Source organism: Crocuta crocuta, unplaced genomic scaffold (genome assembly GCF_008692635.1).
Source record: "Crocuta crocuta isolate KB4526 unplaced genomic scaffold, BGI_CrCroc_1.0 scaffold176, whole genome shotgun sequence".
Classification (NCBI taxonomy): Eukaryota; Metazoa; Chordata; class Mammalia; order Carnivora; family Hyaenidae; genus Crocuta; species Crocuta crocuta.
Window position 1 is genome coordinate 10,400,923 of NW_027531905.1, and position 25,744 is coordinate 10,426,666.

The 25,744-nt window shown below is 37.7% G+C and overlaps 1 protein-coding gene and 1 pseudogene across 1 annotated transcript in view; one reads left to right on the plus strand and one right to left on the minus strand.

Moving 5' to 3' along the window:
* The window catches only part of RECQL (RecQ like helicase), a 47,466-nt gene extending 23,145 nt beyond the window's left edge, over positions 1–24,321 (plus strand). Inside the window, exons 5-15 of the mRNA XM_077774567.1 lie at positions 543–649; positions 4,461–4,659; positions 8,702–8,868; positions 9,569–9,650; positions 10,622–10,770; positions 10,860–10,977; positions 11,494–11,632; positions 13,525–13,616; positions 22,261–22,480; positions 22,785–22,914; positions 23,488–24,321. Coding sequence (XP_077630693.1) covers positions 543–649; positions 4,461–4,659; positions 8,702–8,868; positions 9,569–9,650; positions 10,622–10,770; positions 10,860–10,977; positions 11,494–11,632; positions 13,525–13,616; positions 22,261–22,480; positions 22,785–22,914; positions 23,488–23,646 — 1,562 coding nt within the window. The 3' untranslated portion in view covers positions 23,647–24,321. The remainder of the gene's footprint in view (positions 1–542; positions 650–4,460; positions 4,660–8,701; positions 8,869–9,568; positions 9,651–10,621; positions 10,771–10,859; positions 10,978–11,493; positions 11,633–13,524; positions 13,617–22,260; positions 22,481–22,784; positions 22,915–23,487) is intronic.
* A 98-nt stretch (positions 24,322–24,419) lies between these two features.
* The window catches only part of LOC144240250 (pyridine nucleotide-disulfide oxidoreductase domain-containing protein 1-like), a 29,004-nt pseudogene continuing 27,679 nt past the window's right edge, over positions 24,420–25,744 (minus strand).

Below are 25,744 nucleotides of genomic sequence, written 5' to 3' on the forward strand. Positions count from 1 at the left end.
AATATCAGTGATTTTAATAATGTAGGATAGCTCTTACAGTTGTGCACAATTTCAGTAATAAGAGAAAGGGGATATACTATCAGAATTTCATCCAGTCAGTAAACTGCTCACTGATTTCTACGCGGCACATATTAATCTGGTATGGTAGGTGGAAGAATACTCATGTAACTGTCATTCTTAATCATACAGATTGCTTATGTTTTCTTTGGAAAACTTTGGAATAACTTTTTCCTGACATAACTGGATACTACTTGACTTGATTTATATTATTTTGCTAAGATTACCAATACTGATTGTTAAAAATGATAGTAAAGTAAAAATTCACAATGATATCTATTTTTATAGTATTGAATGAGGGAAGAGATTTCTGTCTAATCTTATATTTGCTTATTTGACTAATGATCACTTATTTATGTCTAACTCCTCTATTAATGAGGGTAAAAAATAGGTAGTATATTGATGTTGTGATACCCTCAGGTGAGTGAGTGCTTGAAACTCATCCTAGAGGTACTGTAAAATTTAAAGTATACTTTCTCTTTTAGGTTTTACCCTTGTGATTTGCCCATTGATCTCTCTTATGGAAGACCAGTTAATGGTTTTAAAACAATTAGGAATTTCAGCTACCATGTTAAATGCTTCTAGTTCTAAGGTATGCTTCTGCTTCTGCAGTTCTTTTTTTTTTTTTTTTTTTTTAATTTCTTTAAGTTTGTTCATTTTGAGAGAGAGCACGTGTGAGCACATGCATAGGAGTGGTGCGGAGAGAGGGGAGAGAGAATCCCAAGCAGGCTCTGTGCTAAGAGCATGGAGGCTGATGCGGGGCTCAATCCCACAAACAAAGATCATGACCTGAGCTGATACCAAGAGTTGGATGCTTAACCAGCTGAGCCACCTAGGTGACCCCCCCCCTTTTTTTTTTAATTTAAACTTTTCACTGAAGTAGGAGCCTGGTTACAACTGAATTGGTTATAAAATTATAAACTGATAACAGTATCAGGAGTTGCAAACTACTATTGGTAGACGAGTTCTAGCCCACTGCCTATTTTTATATGGTCTGTGAGCTAAGAATCGTTTTTATATTTATATTTCTATATTTTTAAAAATTTAATTTATTTTAGAGAGAGAGGACAAGCGGGGGAGGGGCACAGGGTGAGAGAGAGAATCTTAGGCAGTCTCCATGCTTGGCCCAGAGCCTGATACGGGGCCTGATCCCACAACCCTGGAATCATGACCTGGGCTGAAATCAAGAGTTGGATGCCCAACCAACTGAGCCACCCAGGCACCCCAGTTTTTATATTTTTAAATGGTTAAAAAAAATTAAAAGAATAATACTTTGTGAAGTGTGAAAATTATATGAAAGTCCATAAAGTTTTATTGGAACACAGCCATGCTCATTCATTTATGTTTTGTCTTCACATAATGGCAGAATAGTTGTGATAGGTACTGTATGACCCAATATCTACTATTCGGCACTTTACAGTAAACATCAGCTGACCTGTTTTATATTATCTATTAGAAAACAGTAAATAAGAATTTCTCATTCTGCAATATCATTAAATACAAATGGTGCGTTACTAGCAGGATACCTTGTCTCTGCAATTTTTTCGGCTTGGTAATGGATTTTCTTACCTTCCTCTGTTGAATAAGCATTTCCCAGCTATTCCTTTTTAAAAAGGACATTATTGAAATTTTTAAAAGTATAGAAAAGAAGAGAGAATCATAATAAGTCTGCAGGTACCCATTAACCACCTTTAACATTTTATCAACATATGACCAATCCTTTTTTAATATATATACCTGGAATTTTCCCTCCCTCCTCCCCCTTCGTTTATTTATTTGAAACAATTCCCAGACATCGTATCTTTTCAGTTGTAACTCCTTTAGTATGTATCAGAAAAAAAATAATTACAGTGACATCATCACACCTAAAACAATTTAATACCAATTGATTAAAATCATCAAGTAAAATCATCAAGCATGGCTCAGTTGGTTAAGCGTCTGACTTAGGCTCAGGTCACGATCTTAGGGTTTGTGGGTTCAAGCCTTTATTGGGCTCTGTGCTAACAGCATGGAGCCTGCTTCTGACCCTGGGTCTCCCCCTCTCTCTCTGCCCTTGTCTCTCTCTCTCTCTCTTTTCTCTCTCTCTCTCTCCCTCAAAAATTAAAACATTAAAAAAAAAATTCACATTTTGGGGCACCTGGGTGGCTCAGTTGGTTGGGCATCTGACTTTGGCTTGGGTCATGATCTTGCAGGTCGTTGGTTTGAGCCTTGTATGAGGCTCTGTACTAAGAGCTCAGAGCCTGGAGCCTGCTTTGGATTCTGTGTCTCCCTTTCTCTCTGTCCCTGCCTTATGCTCTGTCTCTCTCTCTCTCTCTCTCTCTCTCTCATGAATAAACATTAAAAAAAAATTCACATTTCTTTTGTCTGTCAAGTCTTACTTTTCTTTTTTTAAATCATGATCCAGAATAAATTCATGAATTATGTTGTATTTTGATCTCTTTGTAGGTTCCCCTTATCTATTGTTTAATTAAAATTAAATTTTAAAAATTTAAATTTTTTATTGAAACTAGGGTCATTTTCTTACAGTTTGCAACATTTCTAGTTTTTCTGATAATCTCCTTGTGATGTTGTTCAGCTTATTTTTAGTTAAATTTAAAACCTTGACTGTATTTGGTCTTTCTTTTTCAAGAGTATATTTCCCGTGGCATAACTAGGAGGTACATCATAACCTGGTTATTTTATGTGGTGTTAAGCTCCGTCAGTGGGTTCAGGTAATATCTGCTTGTTCTGTTATTAACAAGTTCTCTGTCCCCTTTCTTTAGAGCTACTGATGATTATTGCCTGCCTTAAGTAAGGGCTCTAATTAGGAGCTTACAAAGTGATGATTTCTCATTCTGTCATTCCTTCTTATATTAGTTAGATGTTTTCTATAAAGATCTTTTTCCTTATAAACCTGTACAGATTGAAAATTCTTTACTTTTCTTTCCCAGTTGTCAGAGAGTTGTTTTCTTAGCATTCTCCAAAGGTGGTCAATAAGATCTTTTTTTTTTTTTAAGTATCATTATAAACTTAGGGGTATTTAATATATTTAATAGATCTTAATCCATATTATTCTTTTTTATGCCGAAATGACCCCATTTTTGGGCAGTGAGCACTTCTTCAAATTGGCTCCTGAGTCTTTCTTCTTCATCCCATAGTTTTTGACTCCTTGCTTTTATGAGAAGTTACTCCACGCTCAGTTTGCATATTTCCTCCTAGAAAAATACCTGGTGTCAGCCATATATCCAGGTAATCCCGGTTCCTTGGTTTTTCCCATCTATTTCTGTTTTATTGAAACTATCATGTCCAAACCGCTGTCTTTTTCAACGGGTGGATGTGGAGAACATTGCTTTCTAATACTGTACTTCCTTAACACTGAAAAAGAGAGTAATAATTTGAGCTGTTTCATGACTGTTTGAAAAGTTGGAGAGAAAATAAAGAGAAGGGATAGGTCAAGTCCAGGTTTCTGTTTGCTTTCACTAGCAGTTCATAGGATGTGAGTACAAATCTTTTTAACCTTGCTTCTCCACTTACTCTGCCGGAAGTTCTGATACTATTTATTTATTTATTTATTTAACTTCTCCATTTCTGAGGAAATAGCCTTATGTTTGCTTTCCTAAGATTTCTTAGACAGTTAGGACCAGTTGAAATGTTTAATATCCTTTAGCCATTTCTTAACAAACTTAAGGATATCTCAAAGGATTAGCAAACGGCTTTCTGGGATAATGAAAGCAGTTTGGACTTTGTCACATTCACCATTGTTTCTTGACACTTTTTTTTGGTCCTAATTAGGTTAGAAGGAAAAATATGACACCTAATATGCTAAATATTTTATGAAATAGGGCACTAAGAACCTAATAACTGATCATTGAAGATTTATTTTTATTACATACATATCTTATATTATAAATATATAAATTTCATAATTCAATGAATAGGATACTATGATATAAAACCTAAAGAGGTTGAGTAGATTTGATAGCATCATTAAAGTAGATAATCCAGAAATGATACTGTTCAGATATATGAAGAGATCACAAATGCAGTGTTAAAATTAATAAGATCCAACTTTATAACCATCCATATTTCATTTAGTTCATATTTTGGCATTTATATGAACAACTTAGAATTATGTCTTCATAGAATAAATGCGTGTTAGAGTGTTCTCTTTTTTACTTTGTGTTCTCTTTTTTGTCAAGTGAGATCATTCTTCTGTCAACATTTAGATACAAGTAAATAACTAAAATGTTATTTATAGGTGCCCTGAAATTTAGTACTGGGACATGGTCTCAATTTTAATGAACTCAACATCTGCTAAAACAATACAAGGCTGTTGCTTTGAGTAGTGAGCATTTTCATTTAGCGCTTAGTATCCCAGCTAACTAACATAACTCTGTCACTGTATCTGTTTCTCCCTTCAACAGGAACATGTGAAATGGGTTCATGCTGAAATGGTAAATAAAAACTCCAAGCTAAAGCTAATTTATGTGACTCCAGAGAAAATTGCAAAAAGCAAAATGTTCATGTCAAGACTAGAGAAAGCCTATGAAGCAAGGAGATTTACCCGAATTGCTGTGGATGAAGTTCACTGTTGTAGCCACTGGGGGCATGATTTCAGACCTGGTATGTATGATGTGTCTAGAAAAGTCCTTGATACTAGGGACTGTTTTCTCACTTATATGATGGAAATCCCTGCTTCCATTAAAACTACTTTCTCAGCCAGTTATAACTCATTTTCTTTTTTTTTTTTTTAATATTTTTTTATTTTATTTCTAGGAGAGAGAGAGAGAGAGAGACAGCGTGAGCAGGGGAGGGTCAGAGAGAGAGGGAGACACAGACTCTGAAATTGGCTCCAGGCTCTGAGCTGGCAGTCAGCACAGAGCCCGACGCGGGGCCCGAACCCACGAACCGCGAGATCATGACCTAATTGAAAGTCGGACGCTCAACCGACTAAGCCACCCAGGCGCCCCTATAACTCATTTTCTCTTCCCTCAACATAAGGGGAACCAAGAGGCAGAATCTTTAATCTCTTTACTGCCCACTCTCTCTCCCCCCCCAAAGGTAATGTTTAGTCTGATTGCCTTTATCCCTTGAAATACATGTTTCTTAGCCAACATTATTCTCTCCCACCTTTAGCCATAAAGATTTACTGACATCCAGGTTCTCCCTCACATCTGTTGAGGAATTAGCATCTCCTTCAAGGTTGTCTTTAGTTGTCATTCAGGGTCTTCGGCATCTCCTTCCAGATCTACACCCAACTAACACCTCGGGGTTAAAGTTCTTTGGGATATTTGAGTAACCAGTTTCTTTACATCTCCAACCTAATCCTACATGGCCAGACACAGATCACTCAGACTTGTTCCATGCAAGACGGTCTTAAATTTAAAAAGTCCTACTCGTGATTTCAACCCCATTTGTTTCTGAACCTGCTTTCACACTACTCATATGGCCTCCCTGGCATCCTTTTTAATCCCTCCTTATTTTTGTCCACAGCTCCAGGCCCTACCCGACAGTCACTGTTTCCTTCTTCCAGACTCTCCTATTGCCACTTATGTCCTATTTCCCATGGATTGCCTGGCATGTTACCTGCTTGAGATTCTGTGCCAGACTTTTCTTCTGGACCCATCCAGGCTGCTTCTTTCTCTATTCCTGCTGTTTCAGTACTAAGCATTGGCGGGAAAAAATTGCAGAACTGCATTAATTTCTACCTCAGTTCAGCTTTCATCGTACTCTGCTCTCCTTTTTCTTGTTCCTGTTTCGTCCCCTGCATGCATTTCTTTCAACAAGCCTTTCATGCTGCTAACTTCTCTTTAGGTCCTAACTCATACCTAGCAAATGCCTCCCAGTGCCTGGAAAGTAGGTGCCAGCGGGTCTGGACGTCTCCTCTTTCCCCTTCCAAACATTAGTAATCTTGTTTTTTTTTTTCTTCTTAAGGCAAAAGGGAACATTTCTTTATGAGTTACCATAACTTCTCCCATTTCATCCTTTCCTGCCTTCTAAACTTTGACTTTGTCAAAGTCTTCACTCCTGCATCTTCAGACTCTGTAAAAACAAACATAGAACTGCAATAGGCTTCGGCCTTTTCCATCCTTTTATGGTGTTGTACTATTTCTGTTCTTTTATTCACTCCCTCCTCTAAACTCTCTCCCTTTCTCACCTTTATTCCTTTTTGACTTCACTGAATCACTTCTGCCTCTACCCCTCTGCTTAGGGGTGACCCGAGACCCCACTCCCCACCACTTAATCCTGTGGGCTCATCCGCATTCCCCTTCCTGCTCACCTCCCATCATCCTTGGCTTATCCTACCTCTGCAGATCTGTCCATCTCCAAGTCCTGTCAACTCTGCCTCTAAAGTGAATCTTAGGTTTGTCCACTTCTCTTTGTACTGCTGTCTCTTAGGTACACCTGAGCTCCTTTCCACTGGCCTACTACAGTGGCTTCCTAATTAGTCTGTGATTCCAGTCTTCCCCTTTCACAGTTCGTTCTCTGGACAGCAACCACAGTGGTCTTTTCTAAGTCTCATAGGTACACCAGGTCCGTTCCGCTGGCCTACTACAGTGGTTCCCGTCTTCACAGTTCATTCTCCACACAGCAACCTAAGTGGTCTTTTCTAAATATAAATCAAATCCTATTACTTCCCTTCCTAAACTACCCAGCAGATTCTCTTTGTACTTGGAATAAATTCCATATTCTTGGCCACAGTGCATAAGGTGACATGTGATCTATCCCTTGTTTGTCTCTATCTGATTTCCTGTTCTTCCTCCCTCCCTTGTTATACTCCCACTACACTGGGCTTAGCACTCTGAGCCCTTCTCACTCTCTCATAATAACATTTATTGGTTTACTCTTTGTTTTGTCTGGTTCTTTGCTTGAATTGTTCCATTTGCAAAGCAGCTTTGTCTTGTTACCACCTAATATTCAGTGCCTGGAGACATGCCTGGCACAAATGGATGCATCTTGGGCTCGTTCCCTTTGCTTCCCTCCCCCTTTCTCCACCTCCATCCCCCAGAACCCATATCCCAGTAGTCACCAGGACCTATGGGGCTCTGGTTCTTGGGTTTGTATTCAGTCTTTTCTTTCTGCTCTATCCTCAGCGTCATGCCTTCTTTCCTATTCTTAGTGGGTTTCTGGTTTGCTGCTGCCATCTCTTGACTGATCTTTAGTGTTCTGTCTCTTCCAGCCCATACCTTGCACTACCGCCAAAAGATGAGTCTATTTATATCCCTCGTGTGCTTTAAAAATTACATGGTGACTCATTTCCTATAGGATAAAGTCCTAGCTCCTTAGAATCAACTGACTATGTTGTTCTCAGTCTTAACTAAACCTGCCTTCCTGTACTCTTCAGTGTAACAGTATCAGTTAAGGTACAGGCCAGAAACCAGAGCCATCGTGAATGGCAGGTAATCAGGGATTTATTTTAGGAAGCAGACTCTGCACAAGTGTGGGGAGAGCAAGGGAAGAGAAGGAATGAAGGAGTTGGAGGATGATCCCTGATTTCCTGAAGCCCTGGTATGGGAGGACCAACTGGAGCTTGTAGGGAAGTCTGCAGCTGGCAGAGCCAGGGCCAGAGGGAGCCACAGACCGGAAGTTTGTGAGAGGTCTCTGGTAAGCTCTCTGAGGAGCTGTCAGCTCCACGGGCCTGCTGCCAGGCACCTAGTGGGGACTGGTGATTAGCAAGACCTACAGTTGAGACGAAGAGCTGTAGAAGGAGTGGGAAAAATGAGGACAAGCTAGAACTGGCTGGGGACCTTTGTATCTGTCCCTCATCCTCTCTGCCTGGAAAGATCTTCAGACAGTAGTGGTAGCTGGTTCACTTCTGCCTGCCACCACTCGTACATGTTCCATTTTTGGGCCAGTTCTAGTGTGGATCCATACAGGGAACGTGGTTCCCAGCTTACTGGAGTTGGCAGTAATGCATCCAGCTTGACACCCTGTGCGTTGGTCCGAGTGACCTGCTTGCTGTATCTGAATGTGCCGAGTAATTTCATGCCAGTGTATTTGTAGTATAAGTGCTGTTTTGTCTGCCTGGTGTTTTCTTCTACCCTTCCTAGTGCAACTTCTGCTTGTCTTCGAAACCCAACTCAAATTTTACTTCCTTGAAATTCTTCACGACTTCCCCAGCAGTAACCATCTCCTCTGTTTTCATAGTCATCCTTTAGCTTTGCAGTTAGCAGTTTCTACCATAGTTCTTTTCCACTTTCTCCAAATAGTTCAGGTACATAAAGACAGCTTATCTAGTGATTTCAGTGTTGATGACAAATGTGAGCCCAGAATGGTTTTCTGGAAATAGGTCCTATAAAAACTAGTACCCTCACCAAAATTTTTCTGGTCTGAATTTGCTACACTTGCATGATAGTGTTGGTAGAAGGGGTCTGGCTGATGGCCTCTTTTATCCCTTGTCTGTTTAAAAGATTCACGTGCTATGGCCACTCCCACTGCCTCTTGAATCCACTGGTGAAAGGGTGTAGACCAGTGCACAGCTTACTGGAAATGTTTTGGTTTTCTCCTGTCAACAGGAGTTCTACCTGTGGCCAAGAACAGTGTTTCTGAAGAACCAGGTAAAAATATCCTACAGCCTGACTACTCAGGCCAAGCAGCACATGCAGATTAGATATATACTGCTTAAGGATAGAAAGTGGGCCACTTTGTATGTTTTCTTTTCCAGATTATAAGGCACTTGGTATCTTGAAGCGGCAGTTCCCTAACACGGCCCTAATTGGGCTGACTGCAACCGCAACAAGCCATGTTTTGAAGGATGCCCAGAAAATACTTTGTGTGGAAAAGTGTTTTACTTTCACGGCTTCTTTTAATCGGCCAAATCTATATTATGAGGTGTGTAACTTTTATGTCAATGAATTACTTTCATGAAGGATTACAGCAGAGGTTACCTTTTCACTATGTTTATTTATATAAGTAACAGGTAACTCCATTTAAAAGTTTTTAAAATCAGGAAGTGATGAGAAGCAGATTCCTTGATTAATGCTTTCTTCTGTATCACTTGTGCTGCATAATCCTTTGCTGGGTTAAATAAAAGACATTGCCCTGTGAAATTGATGCACATTATTGTGCAAGGATGGAGGGAAGATTGATAGATACCAAGGACCCTAATGACATCTCTGTTGAAGTTAATTACAAAATAATTAAAGATTAATATACCATTAAAGATTTGCTAATACTCTATTTAGATTATATAACATGTTTTATCTTTTCAAATCCTTTTAAGAATAGACTTATTTTTCTGAGTTTTCACTGAAGTTATTTATGCCATGGTTTGTGTCTTATAAAAGTAGCATCAGAAAATAAAAAGGTTTCCATCTTTACAAGTTCCCTGCTTCGGTGCCTTCTTATCCCTGGTAAATTCAGAATCAAGGATCAAGAAGAGTCTGGGAGGTGGCAGGGTCAGGGGAGGTGAATGAAAGAGTAAAGAAAAGGCACTATGCCTATAAAAGCCCAGCACCCTAGAAGTTGTAAGTCAATGGCTATGTGAATGGTACTCATTAATTTACTTGGTAATAAGTTAGCTTTTTCTTAGATCCGGCAGAAACCCTCTAACACTGAAGATTTTATCGAGGATATTGTAAAGCTCATTAATGGGAGATACAAAGGGCAATCAGGTAACAAAAACAAATCAACTTTGAAAACTGAGAGAGAAGTTTCAAAAAGTAATTAATATTATACTGATCTACTGATGAATGATTAGCCACCAAAACTATTAGGACATGGCAGAAAATACTTGAAAATGTTTTAATAAAATTAATTTGCTTGGTGGTCTTAGAAATTGGGTGTGTCATTTACTAATGGGATGGATTATAAGAGTCATAAAACTGTTTGATTTATTTTTGTTTATTTGCCCCTAATTGCTTTAAGTAGTGGACCTAAGTAGTGGACCTAATGACATAATCCTAATTACCAACACCACATATTTAGTAAGTATCCACTGTGTATTAAGTAGAAGGTTAAGCACCGACTTTATGAATGGATGTAAAACAGTCCTTGATAGCAAAGGACAATTAAAGAATAAATAGTACACATTGAATGAGGTAACTGTAGATGGAGTTGAGAGTATTTATGTTTCCCGGATTAATGCACAGACTAAGTGTTACTGAAGCACAGAGTTTGTGTAAAAGTAGCATTTCTCAAAGCTGTTCTACAGATTTTCAGGAGACATTAATGGGTACCCAGGGTAAAAGGAGCTCCGGAGTCAAATAAGTTTGAGAAAAGTTGCAGCTATTTATCCTCCTGGAGCTTCACAGGGTATATCAGCACATTAGCAGTTCTGGCCAGCCCTGCAAATAGAGAGAGAAACCTGTTTAACTTTGTTCAGTGCAGTGGTCCCCAAACTCACATGAAAGTTTTCACATCATACTTGAGAGGAAAAAGAGGTAATGGAACCAAAACTGCTGGCCCAGGGCTTATTTCCGCTTTGGAGCAAGCTGCTGATCAGTTCTTGAATTATACTAGGAAGTCATTATGTGTTTACGACCTTAGAATTTTTTTCCTAAATCTTTTTCCTTCATGCATTGTATTAATCAGTATCTTGATTGTGCGTGTATATGTGTCTAACAATTGGGCATATTTTCTACAGGAATCATATATTGCTTTTCTCAGAAAGACTCTGAGCAAGTTACAGTTAGTTTACAGAAACTGGGAATTCAGGCAGGTGCATACCATGCCAATATGGAACCAGAAGATAAGACCAAGGTTCATAGAGGATGGTCAGCCAATGAAATTCAGGTTAAGTATATATCTTCAACAGAATCCTCAGTAACATTTAAAAATATTTTAACTTTATATAATTAACATAAAATGTTAAAACATTTTAGGTAGTAGTTGCCACGGTTGCATTTGGTATGGGAATTGATAAGCCAGATGTGAGATTTGTTATCCATCATTCAATGAGTAAATCTATTGAAAATTATTACCAAGAGAGTGGACGTGCAGGTATGTATAACACCTATCCAGAAGGAACTTTTAACAAAGCTTTTCCAGAAAATACACTATAGATGGTGTTTAATAATTATGTATTTTAAATCTTTAGTAGCTACTATTTTTAGAACAATGAAGTAATTTTTAGTGTTATACTTTTTTGTACTTATGTGCTTATTTTACTTGTATTGGAGTGTTATGAATTGTTTCCTCTGTTTGCTAAGATAATTTGATATCTGTCTTTGCCTTCTGAATTTTTAATTAGTTGCTTCAAATTGATAACTTCAATAATTGGATTATTGATGCACATATTTTTATACTTATAAACCTGATTATTGATAGGCCTTGTTAGTCATTTTTTCTTTTTATAATTTCAGAGCAGCTGTTATAAATGAACTTGCACATCTCTGAAATTTCTAGATGTGATATATTTAGACTGTGAAGCTTTGCCAGCTAATTTTATATATATTATTTTTGCATATTTTGTAATTTTCGAGTTATTTTTCAATCTCAAGATTTCTCACACTACAGGCCGAGATGACGTGAGGGCGGACTGTATTTTGTATTATGGCTTTGGAGATATATTCAGAATAAGTTCAATGGTGGTGATGGAAAATGTAGGACAGCAGAAGCTTTATGAGATGGTGTCATACTGTCAAAACATAAGCAGGTAAGTCACAAAGCTTTTCATAACTTGTTATTTAAGTATGAGCATGACATGAAAGTCTAGGAAATTACTTTGAGTACTTGCTCAGTAAGTAAATACACTGGTAGACTGTCAAGTACAAACCTGTAAAAGCAAGTGTCTAAAGGATGGGAACCAGTACATGAACCCTCAGGATCTGCCTTTATTCCAGAAAAAGTATTCTCTCTATCTGATAATCTTCCAAAACCATTTTTCTTTAACTAAAACAAGTATACTGAGATGCTGACATTTTTTTAATTGAGGAATAATTGATGTACAATATTTTATTAGTTTCAGGTTTACAACATAGTGATACAGTATTTTCATACATTACAAAATGGTCACCACAATAAGTCTAGTTACTCTCTGTCACCCTAGAGTTGGTACAATATTATGGACTATATTCCCTCTGCTGTACATTACATCCCCGTCCTCTTCATTTTATTTATAAGTAGGAGATTGTACGTCTTAATCCCCTTCACATATTTCATCCATCCCCACTTTTATTGAAAGCTTTGATACAAATGGAGTTCTAACTTTTTCTCTCTGGCACTGGTATAAAGCTACATGCTTTACCAATTGTGAAAAGGTATTTACGATAGGCATTTTGAGAGCTGAGCTCTGTAATATGTACCATCTTATCAGCTGATGGGTTGATGAAATAATTGAGAGCAGGGTTAAGTTTCTGCTTAAATAAATTTAAATTTATTTAGGGTGGTTTTAGTTAGAGCATATAGTTCCTTGGTGGCTTTTCAGTATTAGTCATCTTTTTACTCTTATTGGCCATCATGGTAAAAGGACTCAAAATTTTTGAACTGCTAAGCAGTTATTGAACAGTAACAGAAAACATCATTTCTTTCTTGTAGATGGTATAATAATCTAGTTAAAGAAATAAGAAAATAAAAATTTTCTTAGGTATCTAGTAGATCTCAAGAAGCATATTTTGGGGTTTAGAGAGTCAAATAATAAGAAACTGCTTTGCTATCAAGAAGATTCTCTTAATAGTTGCAAAATATTGAATCTCAAGTTTCTTAATAGTTGCAAAATCTCAAGGGAATTTCAGACAACTTCTAAAAGCAATGTTTATCAAGTACATATGGAAAAAATGATATGCGGTAGGCAGAAGTCATCTCCCAAAGATGCCTACATCCAAATTCCTGGATGTAGTTACCTTCCATGGCAAAAGGGAATTAAGATTGCTAATCAGCTGACCTTAAAATAGGGATATAGCCCTGGGTTGTTTGCGTGGATCCAGTATAATTGTAAGGGTCCTTAAATGAGGAAGTAAGCAGGAAAGGTCAGAATGATATTCACTGACTTTGAAGATGGAAGAAAGGGGGTCATGAGCCAAGGAATTCAGGCAGTCTCTAGGTACTGGAAAGGACAGGAAAGATTCTCCCCTAGAGCCTCCAGAAGAAATCCATCTCTGCCGATGTCTGATTTTAAGCCAATAAAACCCAGATCAGACTTATAACCTATAGAAATGTAAAACAATAAATTTATGTTAAGCCAGTATATTTGTGGCAATGTTATGACAGCAATAGGGAACTAATATAGTATATAACTCTGTTTTGAAATAGGGATTCTTGGGGTGCCTGAGTGGCTCCATCAGTTAAGCATCTGATTTCAGCTCAGGTCACGATCTCACATGATCTTCATGGGTTCGAGCTCCGTGTCAGGCTCTGTGCTGACAGCTCAGAGCCTGGAGCCTGCTTTGGATTCCGTGTCTCCCTCTCTCTATCTCTCCCCCACTTGCACTCTGTCTCTCTCTCAAAAATAAATAAACACTTTAAAAAAATTAAATAAAATTTAAAAAAAAGAAATAGAGATTCTTAAAACTTATCAGGTCATTTAATTATATCTCAATGTGTTTGTAGGTGTCGCCGTGTATTGATAGCTCAACATTTTGATGAAGTATGGAATTCAGAAGCATGCAACAGAATGTGTGATAACTGTTGTAAAGACGTTTGTGAGTTCACTGTTTTTCCTTCTTTTTTTTTTTAATTTTTAAAAATTTATTTTGAGAGACTGTAAGCAGGGGAGGGGCAAAGAGAGAGAGCAAGAATCCCATGCAGGCTCTGTAGGGTCAACACAGAGCCTGATGTGGGGCTTGATCTCACAAAACTGTGAGATCATGACCTGAGCTGAAATCAAGAGTTGGATGTTTAACCAACTGAGCCACCCAGGCGCCCACGTTCACTGTTTGTCTAATTGAAGTATACTTGACCCATAATGTTATATTAGTTTCAGATATATGGCATAGAAATCTGGTAAGTCTATGTATTGTGCTGTGCCCACTGCAAGTGTGGCTAGCATCTGTCACCATGCAATGCTATTACAGTTCCATTGACTATACTCTCTGTGCTGTACCTTTCATCTCCGTGACGTATTCATTCCATAACTGGAAGCTTATACTCCCTTCCCCCATTTTTTTTTTTTTTTAATATTTTATTTATTTCTAGGAGAGAGAGACCACGTGAGCAGGGGAGGGTCAGAGAGAGAGGGAGTCACAGACTGAAACAGTCTCCAGGCTCTGAGCTGGCAGTCAGCACAGAGCCCGACGCGGGGCTCGAACCCACGAACCGCGAGATCATGTCCTAAGCGAAAGTCGGACGCTTAACTGACTAAGCCACCCAGGCGCCCCTCCCTTCACCCATTTTACACATCCCTCTGGCAAACATCACTTTGTTTTCTGTATTTATGGGTCAGATTTTGCTTTCTGGTTTATTCTTTACTTTTTAGATTCTACATGTAAATGAAATCCTATAGTATTTGTCTTTAACTAATTTCATTTAGCATAATATCCTCTAGTTCCATTCATGTTGTTACAGATGGCAAGATCTTTCTTTTTTATGGCTGAGTAATATTCCTTTGTGTATATATTCCATTGTGGTAATGGACACTTGGGTTGCTACCGTATCTTGGCTTTAAACACAAGGGTACATCTGTCTTTTCAAATTAATATTTTTGGGTTTGGGGGGTAAATAATTGGTTTTAGAATTACTGGATCAGGTGGTAGTTCCGTTTTTAATTTTTTGAGGAAGCTCCATACTGTTTTCCACAGTGACTACACCAATTTGCATTGCCACCAACAATGCACAAGGGTTCCCTTTTCTCTCCATCCTTGCCAACACTGGTTGCTTCTTACATTGTTGATTTTGGCCATTCTGACATTTGCGAGGTGATATTGTGGTTTGATCACTGTGGTTTTGATTTGCATTTCCCTGATGATTAGTGATGTCTATTCAGGTCTTCTGCCCACTTTTTAATTGGATTATGGTTTTTTTGGTGTTGAGTTGTAGAAGTTCTTTATATATTGTGAGTACTAATCCTTTATTGGCCATGTCATTTGCAAATATCTTCTCCGAGTCAGTAGGTTGTCTTTCAGTTTTGTTGATGGTTTTCTTCACTGTGCAAAGCTTTTATTTTGTCGTGGTCCCAATAATTGTGCTTTTGTGTCCCTTGCATGAGGAGACATATCCAGAAAAATGTTGCTATGGCTGATGTTAAAGAAATTACTGCCTATGTTCTCTTCTGGCATTTTATGGTTACAGGTCTCATATTTAGGTCTTAAGTCCAGTTTTAGTTTGTTTTTGTGTAGTGTGTAAGAAAGTGATCCAGTTTTCCCAGTACCATTTATTGAAGAGACTATTGTATATTCTTGCATCCTTTGTCATAGATTAATTGACGATAATATATAAGTGTGGTTTATTTCTGGCGTATTCTGTTCCATATATCTGTGGTGGGGTTTTTTTTTAAATTTTTTTTTATGTTTATTCTTGAAAAAGAATGCGAATGAGTGGGGGAGGGGCAGAGAGAGAGGGAGACACAGAATCTGAAGCTGGCTCCAGGCTCCGAGCTATCAGCACAGCCCAGTGCGAGGCTCGAACTCATGAACCACAAGATCATGACCTGAGCTGAAGTTGGACACTCAACTGACTGAGACACCCAGGCATCCCCCCATTGATCTGTTTTTGTGCCAGTACGTTATTTTGATTATTACAAGTTTGTACTATATCTTGAAATCTGGGATTTGAAATCCAGCTTTGTTCTTCTTTCTCAAGATTTCTCTGGCTATTTGAGGTCTTTTGTAGTCCCATACAAATTTTAGGATTATTTGTTCTAGTTCTGTGAAAAATGCTGTTGGTATTTTCATAGCGTTTACACTGAATCTGTAGATTGCTTTGTGTAGTAGGCATTTTACCAGTATTCTTCCTATCCATGAGCATTGAACATCTTTCCATTTGCTTTTGTAATCTTCAATTTCTTTCATCAGTGTTTTATAGTTTTCAGAGTACAGATTCTTTTACCTCCTTGGTTAAGTTTATTCCTAGATGTTCTATTATGTTCGGTGCAATTGTGTAAATGGAATTGTGTTTTTATCTTTCTGCTACTTAGTTATTAGCATATAGAAACATAACTGATGTGTATTAATTTTGTTTCTTGCATCTTTACTGAATTCATATAGTCTAATTGCTTTTAAATGCAGTCTTTAAGGTTTTCTATGTATAGTATCATGTCACCTCTAAATAGTGATATTTTAACTTCTTCCTTACCAGTATGGGTTTATTTCTTTTTCTTGTCTGAATGTTGTAACGAGGACTTCCAGTACTATGTTGAATGAAACTGGTAAGAGTGGACATCCTTGTCTTGCTCCTGACCTTAGAGGGAACACTCTCAGTTTTTCACAATCGTGTGTAATTTTAGCTTTAGATACTTCATGTATGGCCTTTATTATGTTAAGGTAGGTTCCCTTTAAACCTTTGTTGAGTTTTTGTCATGAACAGATGTTGAATTTTGTCAAATGCTTTTCCCACATCTATTGAAATCATCTTATGGTTTTTGCTCTACCTCTTATTAGAGAGTATCACACGGATTGATTTGCAAATATTGAGCCATTCTGTATCCCCAGAATAAATTCCACTTCATCCTGGTGAATGATCTTTTTAATGTATTGCTGAATGTGGTCTGCTGATATTTTGTTAAGGATTTTTTGCATCTATGTGCATTAGCAATAATGACCTGTTTAGTGTGTGTGTGTGTTTGTGTGTGTTGTCTTTGTCTGGCTTGGCATCAGGGTAATTCTGTCCTCATGGAATGTATTTGGAAGCTTTCCTTCCTCTTTTAGATTTTGGTATAGTTTGAGAATAGATATTAACTCCTTTTTATGTGTTTGGTGATAGATATTACCTGTGAACCCATCTGGTCTTGGACCTTTGTTGATAGTGTTTTGTTTTTAATACTTTTTTTTTTTTTAAAGTAAGCTCTATACTGAGCCTAACATGGGGCTTGAGCTCACAACGCTGAGATCAAGAGTCAGACTCCTGAGCTAGACAGGTTCCCCTGTTGGTAGTTTTTTTTATTATAACTTTCATATTACTAATAATTGGTCTGTTCAGACTTCCATTTACCCTTATTCAGTTTTGGAAAATTGTACATATCTAAGAATTTATCCATTTCTTCTAGGCTGTCCAATTTGTTGGTGTATGATTTTTCATAATATTCTCTTACAGTCGTTTGTATTTCTGTGGTGTCAGTTACTTTGGTTTCATTTCGGATTCTTTTTTTCAGTGGGGAGGGAGAGAGAGAATGTGTAGGAGCACGGGAGAGGCAGAAGGGGGAGAGAGAGTCTCAAGCAGGCCGCACACCGGGTGGTGTCCTTTGTTGGTCTTTCTTGAGAGTGGTGGGGTTAAGGTTTATCAATTTTGTTTATCTTTCCAAAGAACCAGTTCTTAGTTTACTTGATCTTTTTCTTTTTTTTACTCTCTATATATTTCTGCTTTGATCTTCATTATTTCCATTCTTCTACTTATCCTGGGTTTTATTCTTTTCCTAGTTCCTTCAGGTATAAAGTTAGATTGTTTATTGGGGATTTTTCTTGTCTTGAGGTAGTCTTGTATTGTTATAAATTTACCTCTTAAAACTGCATTTGCTGTGTCCCAAAGATTTTGGACACTTGTATTTTCATTTTCATGGTCTTCATGTATTTTTTAATTTCTTTTTTTGCTGACCCATTGATTGTGTAGTAGTATGTTGTTTAGGCTCCACGTGTTTGTATGTTTGTGTTTTTCTTGTAATTTTTAGTTTCATGCTATTGTGGTTGGAAAAGATGCATGATATGATTTCCATTTTTTAAATTTGCTGAGACTTATTTTTATTTTGACCCCTAATATGATCTGTCCTAGGGAATGCTCTGTGGGTACTGTGTACTGTCTTTGGATGGAATGTTTTGTATATATCTGCTCTGCCCGTCCAGTACAGTGTGTCATTCAAAGACAGTTTCCTTGTTGACCTTCTGCCTGGAGGATCTATCCATTGATATAAGTGATGTGTTAAAGTTCCTTACCTTTATTATATTACTATCCGTTTCTCTCTTTGGTTATGTTTATGTATTTTGATGCTCCTATGCTGGGTGTGTAGATATGTACACTTGTTATATCTTGTTGGATTGGTACCTTTATCATTATGTGAGACCCTCTTTGACTCTTATTACAGTCTTTGTTTTAAAGCATATTTTGTCTGGTATATGTACTTTTACTCTGGCTTTTCTTTTTGCTTCCACTTGCATGATATATTTTTCCATCCCTTCATTCTGAATCTGTATGTGTCTTTAGGACTGAAGTTAAGTCTCTTATGGGCAACATATAGATGGGTCTTATTTTTTTTAACCCATTCCACCACCCTGTATCTTTTGAGTGAAACGTTTAGACCACTTACATTTAAAGTAGTTATTGATAGCTGTGTAATTACTGCCATTTTGTTGATCATTTTCTGGTTCTGTAGTTCTGTTCTTTTCAATATTTTTCAAATTTTTTTTACTTCAATTTTTTTAAAGTAATCTCTGTGCCCAACATGGGGCTCGAACTCACAACCCCAAGATCAAGAGTTGCACACTCCACCCACTGAGTCAGCCTGGCACTCCTATTTTTTTTTACTTCTTTTCTTTTTACTTTGAGCCAGCACAATGTTACATTTGTTTCAGATATACAATGTAGTGATTCAGTTACTCTGTAAGTTATGCTCTGCCCATCACAAGCATAGCTACTGTCAACATGCAACACTGTTACAGTACCATTGATTATATTCTGTATACTGTACTACTTTTTCTTTTTTTTAAACCTATTATAGGTTTTGCATTTGTGGTTATCATGAGGTTCATATATAACATTCACAGTATAAAGCAGTATATATTAGATGATGGTCATTTAAGTTTGAACACATTCTAAAAGAACTTTTCCACTTCCCCTTCCATGGTTTACATATATTTGCTATGTCTTACATCTTTGTATTCATAATTTCCTTACATCGAATTATGACCTTTTCCTTTCCACTTAAAGAAGTCCCTTTAGCATTTCTTATAAGTCCAGTTTAATAGTGATGAATTCCTTTATCTTTACCTTCAATTCTGAATGATACTCTTGCTGAGTATTTTTTTTTTTTGCTTCAAACAACACAATTTTTTTTAATTTATCTTTTAATAGTTTATTGCCAAGTTGGTTTCCATATAACACCCAGTGCTCATCCCCACAAGTGCCCTTCTCCATGCCCATCACCCCTCTTCCCCTCTCCCTATCTGCCCTTAGTTTGTTCTGGACATACAAGAGTCTCTCATGGTTTGCCTCTCTCCCTCTCCCCCACTATTTTTCTCCTTCTCCCCCATGGTCCTCCATTAAAGCTCCTCCTAATCCTCCTATATGTGCAAACATATGGTATCTGTCCTTCTCTGCCTGACTTATTTCACTCTCTTGCTGGGTATTCTTGATTGTAGGTTTTTTCCTTTCAGTGTATCATCCTACTCCCTTCTGGCCTGCATAGTTTTTGCTGAAAATCAGCTGATAGCCTTATGGGGTTTCTCTTGTATGTAACTTTTTGTTTCTCTCTTGCTCCTTTTCCAATTTTCTCTTTAGCCTTTGACATTTTAATTTTGTGTTGTGGAGTGGACTTTTTCCAGTTTATCTTGTTAGGGGCTGTATATACTTCCTGATTCTGGATGTCTATTTCTTTCTCTAGGTTAGGGAGGTTTTTGGCTATTTCTTCAAATAAAATTTCTGCCCCTTTCTCTTCTCCTCCTTCTGAGACCCTTATAATGTGAATGTTTACTCCCTTGATGTTGTCCAGTGGATCCCTCAACCTACCCTCATTTTTTAAAAAAATCCTTTATTTTTGCTGTTTAGCTTGGTTATATTACCCCATCTTCTGCATCACTGATCTGTTCTGCATCTATTAATCACTGATTCCCTCTAATGTATTTTTCGTTTCAGTTGTTCTTCAACTCTGATTGTTTATATTTTTCAGTTATTTGTTGAAGTGCAGAGTTTTCCCATTCTTCAGTCCAGTGAGCATCTTCAAGATCATGACTTTAAGCTCTTCCATTAGGCATATTGCTCTTCTCTGTTTTGTTGTTTTTCTGAGGTTTTGTCTTATTCTTTCATTTAGAGCATATTCCCTGTTACCCTATCTTGCTTGACTGCTACTTCTCCCAAACTTGACGGAATGGTCTTGGTGTGTGTGGTGGTCCTCTGTGTAGACTGCATATGCCTGGTGAGTTTTGTTGGCTGGCTGGAGCTGTGGCTGGTACAGGCTGGGAGTTTCAGGGCACCTCATAGTGGGGCTGCCTTGGTGGGATAGCTAGAGCTTAAGTGGGTGTGGGCTGGGACATTCCTGATGCTCTTTGCAAAGACAGGGTATCCTGGCAGGACAGCTGAAGTGGGTGCAAACCAGAGTGGTCCTGGGGTTCTCCATGCAGAGGGCACCCTGGAAGGATGGCTGACACTGAAGTGGGTGTAAGCTGGGGTGTTCTGGGATGTGCAAAATGTGCTCTGGTAGTGGCAGGTGGAGCTGAGGTGTGTTGCTGGCTGGGGAGGGCCCTGGGTGCTTTTTGTAGGGGAGCACAGCGTGAGGCTCTTTGCACCGATGGGTCCCTGGAAGGAAGCTGAAGTGGGTGCAAGCTGGGGGGTCCTGGCAGGGCAGGTGGAGCAGAAAGAGGGCATCCACTAGGGGTGCCCTAGGAAGCTTCCTAAACCCAAACCAGTACAGGCCTAGAATGTTCCAAGGTGCTTTGTGCCTGCCTCAGTGTGGTGAGACAGGTGGAGCTGTAGTAAATAATGGCCAGGGCTTCCTGGTGTGCACCACCATGGGGTGGCCTTAGTGGGACAGCTGGGACTGGTGTGGGTTAGGGGCCCAGGGCCCCCTGAGGTGGTGGGCTGGTTAGGATGCCTGGACCTTGCTCCAATCTAGGTTGTCAAGGTGGTGGGAGGGTACATGAACTGTGACACATATTAGACCTTACAACCCAGAGTTGCAGCAGCTCCCCTCCCATTTAGCAGGGTTCAAGACTAGTTCTTTTATATTTTAGTTGCTCTTTTAAGCCATGGTTTTTATTTTCTGTGGCCCAGGGTAGACACCTCTGCTCCTGGTACCTCATTATTATTCTTCCCACTGCAGTTTGCAGCATCAGGGGTGGGGTACCCTTGGTTACCATGTCTCAGTCTCTTGCTGTTCCGTGTGGTCTCTTGTTCAGTCAGCCCTTAGTTCTCCCTCAGGAGGAATTGCCTATGAATAGGTGTAGATTTGGTGCGCCCAGTTCAGGATCTTCCTTTGTTGCCATCTTGGATTGGAACACTCCCTAGTTCATTGCTTTTAAATCTTTATAGGCTAATATATATAGCTAGGACTATAGGAGGGAATTATTAGATAGACCCCAAAATGGATTAACCAAGCTGTGACTAGCATTTTCTAGATTCAAAAGTAACAGCTTAGAAGTTTAAAACAAAATAAAAAAATGATGTGGATGCATCTATTTTATGCTGCTGTATTGAAGGCATGTTAAATGTTTAAGAAGTGAAGGGAAAAGCTTAAATTCTTCTAAATGCAACTGCTGTTTATAAGAAAAGGCTAGTCACTAATTGGGAAGAGAATTTAATGTAAAGGAGAGATTACAGGCAACCATTTTTGATCCAGATAATGCCTAAACACTCATAAGATACTATTGTTATGGTGTTGTATTTTAACTTTTTCACCTGTATGTTGTGTCTGAAGAGCAGGAATAACCAGCTCCCCCTCAGAGTTCTGATGCCTTGGTGGGGTGAAGATCACTACAGTTTTAACTTTGCAGCTAGATAACCTTGTTTATGAGTTTATAATACTGTGTTATACGGATCACAGAACAAGAGCCTGATATATAGATCAGGATGTTAGAATCAATACTTGAAATATTTAACCAGGACATGCTTGACTCTAAATCAGTACTGAGGAAGCCATAGTTTTCAGAATATTGCATAATGAGCACCAATTAGGTAAATACGATGAATAGGCTCATTCTCTTATAAATTTCTCAGTCATGTCTGGCAGATACTGATTCCTAGAGCATACCCAAAGGCCTTCTGGTAACCAGCTTATTTTCTTTACATCACTGTAAATTCAACAGTGTCTTATTGAGACCATAACTTCGTTTACTAATAGACTTGAGGAATAGCCTAGTTTTGGTTCAGAACAAAATAACAAATCAGTGTTTAGGGTGGGTCATGTTGAGGACTGTTTCAAACCAGTTTAACCACTCAGACTAGCATGTCCTGCCTGTGATTTCTAAATCCCATTTGCCTGTCTCATTACAGCCCGTGAAAGAAAGAATGTAACAGCTTACTGCAGAGATCTAATCAAGATTCTGAAGCAGGCAGAGGACCTGAATGAAAAGCTCACGCCCCTGAAACTGATCGATTCATGGATGGGAAAGGGGGCAGCAAAATTAAGAGTGCCAGGCGTTGTTCCTCCCAAACTTCCTCGTGAAGATCTGGAGAAAATCATTGCACACTTTCTTCTGCAGCAGTATCTTAAGTATATACAGACCCATTTCTTGTCCTTTGGTGTTGCCTTTATGTTTCTTGTAATTGCAACAAAACAAATGGTTTTTCAGTTATCTCATGTGAAACTCTTTAATGCTATATAACATTTACCTAATAGACTTAATAAACTTAACTGATCACTGTAAATGTCAAAAAAAATACAACTTATAGAAAGTATTTTAACCTTTCACAAGTTTCATATTCCACATATTAAAATCATTGCACTTTCATGAATTTCAGGTTTTTTTCTGTAATTTCTTAAAACCTTTCTGATTGTTGGCCTTTATTTTCCACAGAGAAGACTACAGTTTTACAGCTTACGCTACTATTTCATATTTGAAAATAGGACCTAAAGCTAATCTACTAAATAATGAGGCACATGTTATTACCATGCAAGTTGTTAAGCCCACACAGAGCTGTTTCAAGGTAACTTTTTATATAGTGAAAATATACATTAAAGTTTATGGGATGCTTTAAATGGTACTTTCCTGGGTCCAGATGAACATAGGAGACAGACAGGAATCTCGGCATGAAAGACAGAAAACATTACCTTCGTTTTCTGTAAAGGTATTAAATCGCAATTTAAACTAGTTTGCCTTTTAATATAGACTAAAGTTTCCAACCTTTAAAATGTGAAAAATCCATTTTTGTGTTGTCTCGTTTGTGATGCATCCTGCCCTCACAATATTGGTTGTGATCAACACTGGTTGAGAAGTCTACCTGGGCAGCAGAGGTCGAAAACCAGTGACTCTTAAACACAAAATACTCTCAAGTCTGCAAAGACATGCCATGTACCACTGTGTCTATGGATTAGGGTTTCTCTGACAGCATATCCTTTCAGGATAGGGCTCATATATGGTAGATATTTGAAGATTAAAAAAAAAAGACCACTAGACACTTAAGAAATACCTGATATAGAAGGACCAGGGGGATTATTAATCTGAAGAAAATGGAACAGCTGAGTTCTGACCAGAGTATTTGCTTTGTTTTTGTTGATAGAGTGAATCATCTGAAACTTGTCATTCTGAAGGAGCTGATAAAAGAAGGGAAGAAAAAACTTCAGGTAACTTCCAGAAGTCTGCAAACACACTTCAGCGATCTAAGAATACAGGGACTAAGAAAAGAAAAATTGATGATGCAGGAGATGAGTGTTTCTAAATTTCCCAAGAAAATAGTTTATCCATGTATACACCATTATTTAGTTAAAAGTTTAAGACAGTTTTTTTAATATTTTATACGTATGGCACTTACCTGAAGTATTGAAGACTTGAATATTTAAGATCATGAATTACATAAATTTACAGTATGAAACGAAAAAAGTAATTCTTTTTCGAGAAAAATAATTTTAATGTAAAATATTTAAGAATGAGTTCACCTAACTAAAATGCTTTATCCCTCAATATACCTAATTATATTCTCATTTGATATCAATGTTATCATAAGGAATATTTTACAGGTTATTACAGAGTGTTTTTGCTCATAACAGCTATAGAATCAAATGTAAAAGGATATTAGCAAGTAAGATATTGCTACCTCTCTAATTTTGTAAGCATCTTGAAACCACAACCCTCTCTGACATTTCACAATCAAAGAATGACTTTGGTATACCAGACCAGGTGGTCAGCTAAGTAGATAACATACCTAAATCTGCTCCAAAGCAGTTACTCAGAAATGAGTAACTTAAATCCTTTTATTTACATAAGTGGTCAATTTTGTGTTGGAAAAAAAATCTGTAAATTATGTAATCTTTACAATTTTACTTCTATTTTAATACCCACTGAACTCATTATCGCTTCTGTATTCTTAACGTCATTAAACTTGTGTAGTCCTTTACCTTATTGTGACTTTGTGTTATTTGAAACTTTATGTAATTCTTGAAATCCCTTTTTAAATCAAAATCTGCATCAGTATTTGGATCTAGCAGGCCTTCTTCACATGATGAAAGATCCATCTGAGTTAAAATTAAGACAGCTTCTCATCATTCTCCCATTCTGCATGACGACTTTGATGTGTCTTGTCCTGTGTTACATCTCAGCATTAATTCATCATCTGAACCGAAGCCCCATGCATGGTATTTCCCCAGTAGTACAACCTGTATACAGAGATAATAAAGTTATTCTAATGAATACCAAAAAGGAAACATAATATGCAGTTACGCTGTGTTATTTTAGAATGGCTAGCACAAAAATCTACTCACAAAATTTTACAGCTAAAAGTGTCAATGGAGAGGGTCCCACAGAAGACATTTGAATGACATTGTGTTGTGGTAGTGTCATCTGTACAATAAATGTAATCTGTATATGAACATTTAAAATATCTAGTGAATTAAATATGTAGGATCTGGACTACATGTTAGCTTAGAGTCATGACTTAAAAGATTTAATAAGGAACGGAGTTATATCTTTCATGGACAAATTATTTAACCTCCTTATCAGTAAATTACGGGGTGGGGATACCTACTTCAGTAATGTAAAGAGGAGTAAATAATTATGGCAAAGTACCTGGTTTATTCTTGAGTAGAATAGCTATTCCCCTTAAAAAGGGAGAGTGAATCTCAAATAAATGTAGATATGCACTAACAGGGAACAACTCTGGAAGAGACTTTTTTCTCTCTTAACTATAAAATTGTATAGCAGGAAGGTAGGTATGAGATGATTAGGAATTGAGACCAGCAATAATAGCAAGTTTGATTTGCAAGAAATGAGAAAATGTCATTTTTTCTAAAATGATTAAAACCATGTAAATTCTTATCGAATAAGAAAATCAGATATTTAGTTACAAGACTAACAAGCAGAAAAAGGTACTAATTTGCTTATCTATTTTACCTTATAGTTAAAAAATGTTACATGAGCAAAAAGGTCAAAGCTGAAGTCCATGTCAATGGAATGTCCTGAAGTAGCTGCAGCCGTGCACTTGGCTGTGTACCATCCCATGTCTAGCCTGAGTCCACAGCCTCATCTGAAATAAAAAATGTTAGGAGATATAATTTTCATTGTCCTTACTCAAAAAATGCTAGCACCTTAACCTTACAGAATTCCTTAAAGGAGTTCAAAATTGACGGTTCTTGAGACTGGGTGGATGTAGCTAGCCAGATGACTAGTTGGATTGTCTTTGCCATGGAAGCAATCACCAGTCCACACTAACCAAAACTGATTCGGATATTTGAGAGTCCATCCTATCCAAATTACTACCCTAAAATTAAAGGATAATACCAACTCTATATGTTTCAATAAATTCTCTATTTCAGGCTATACTA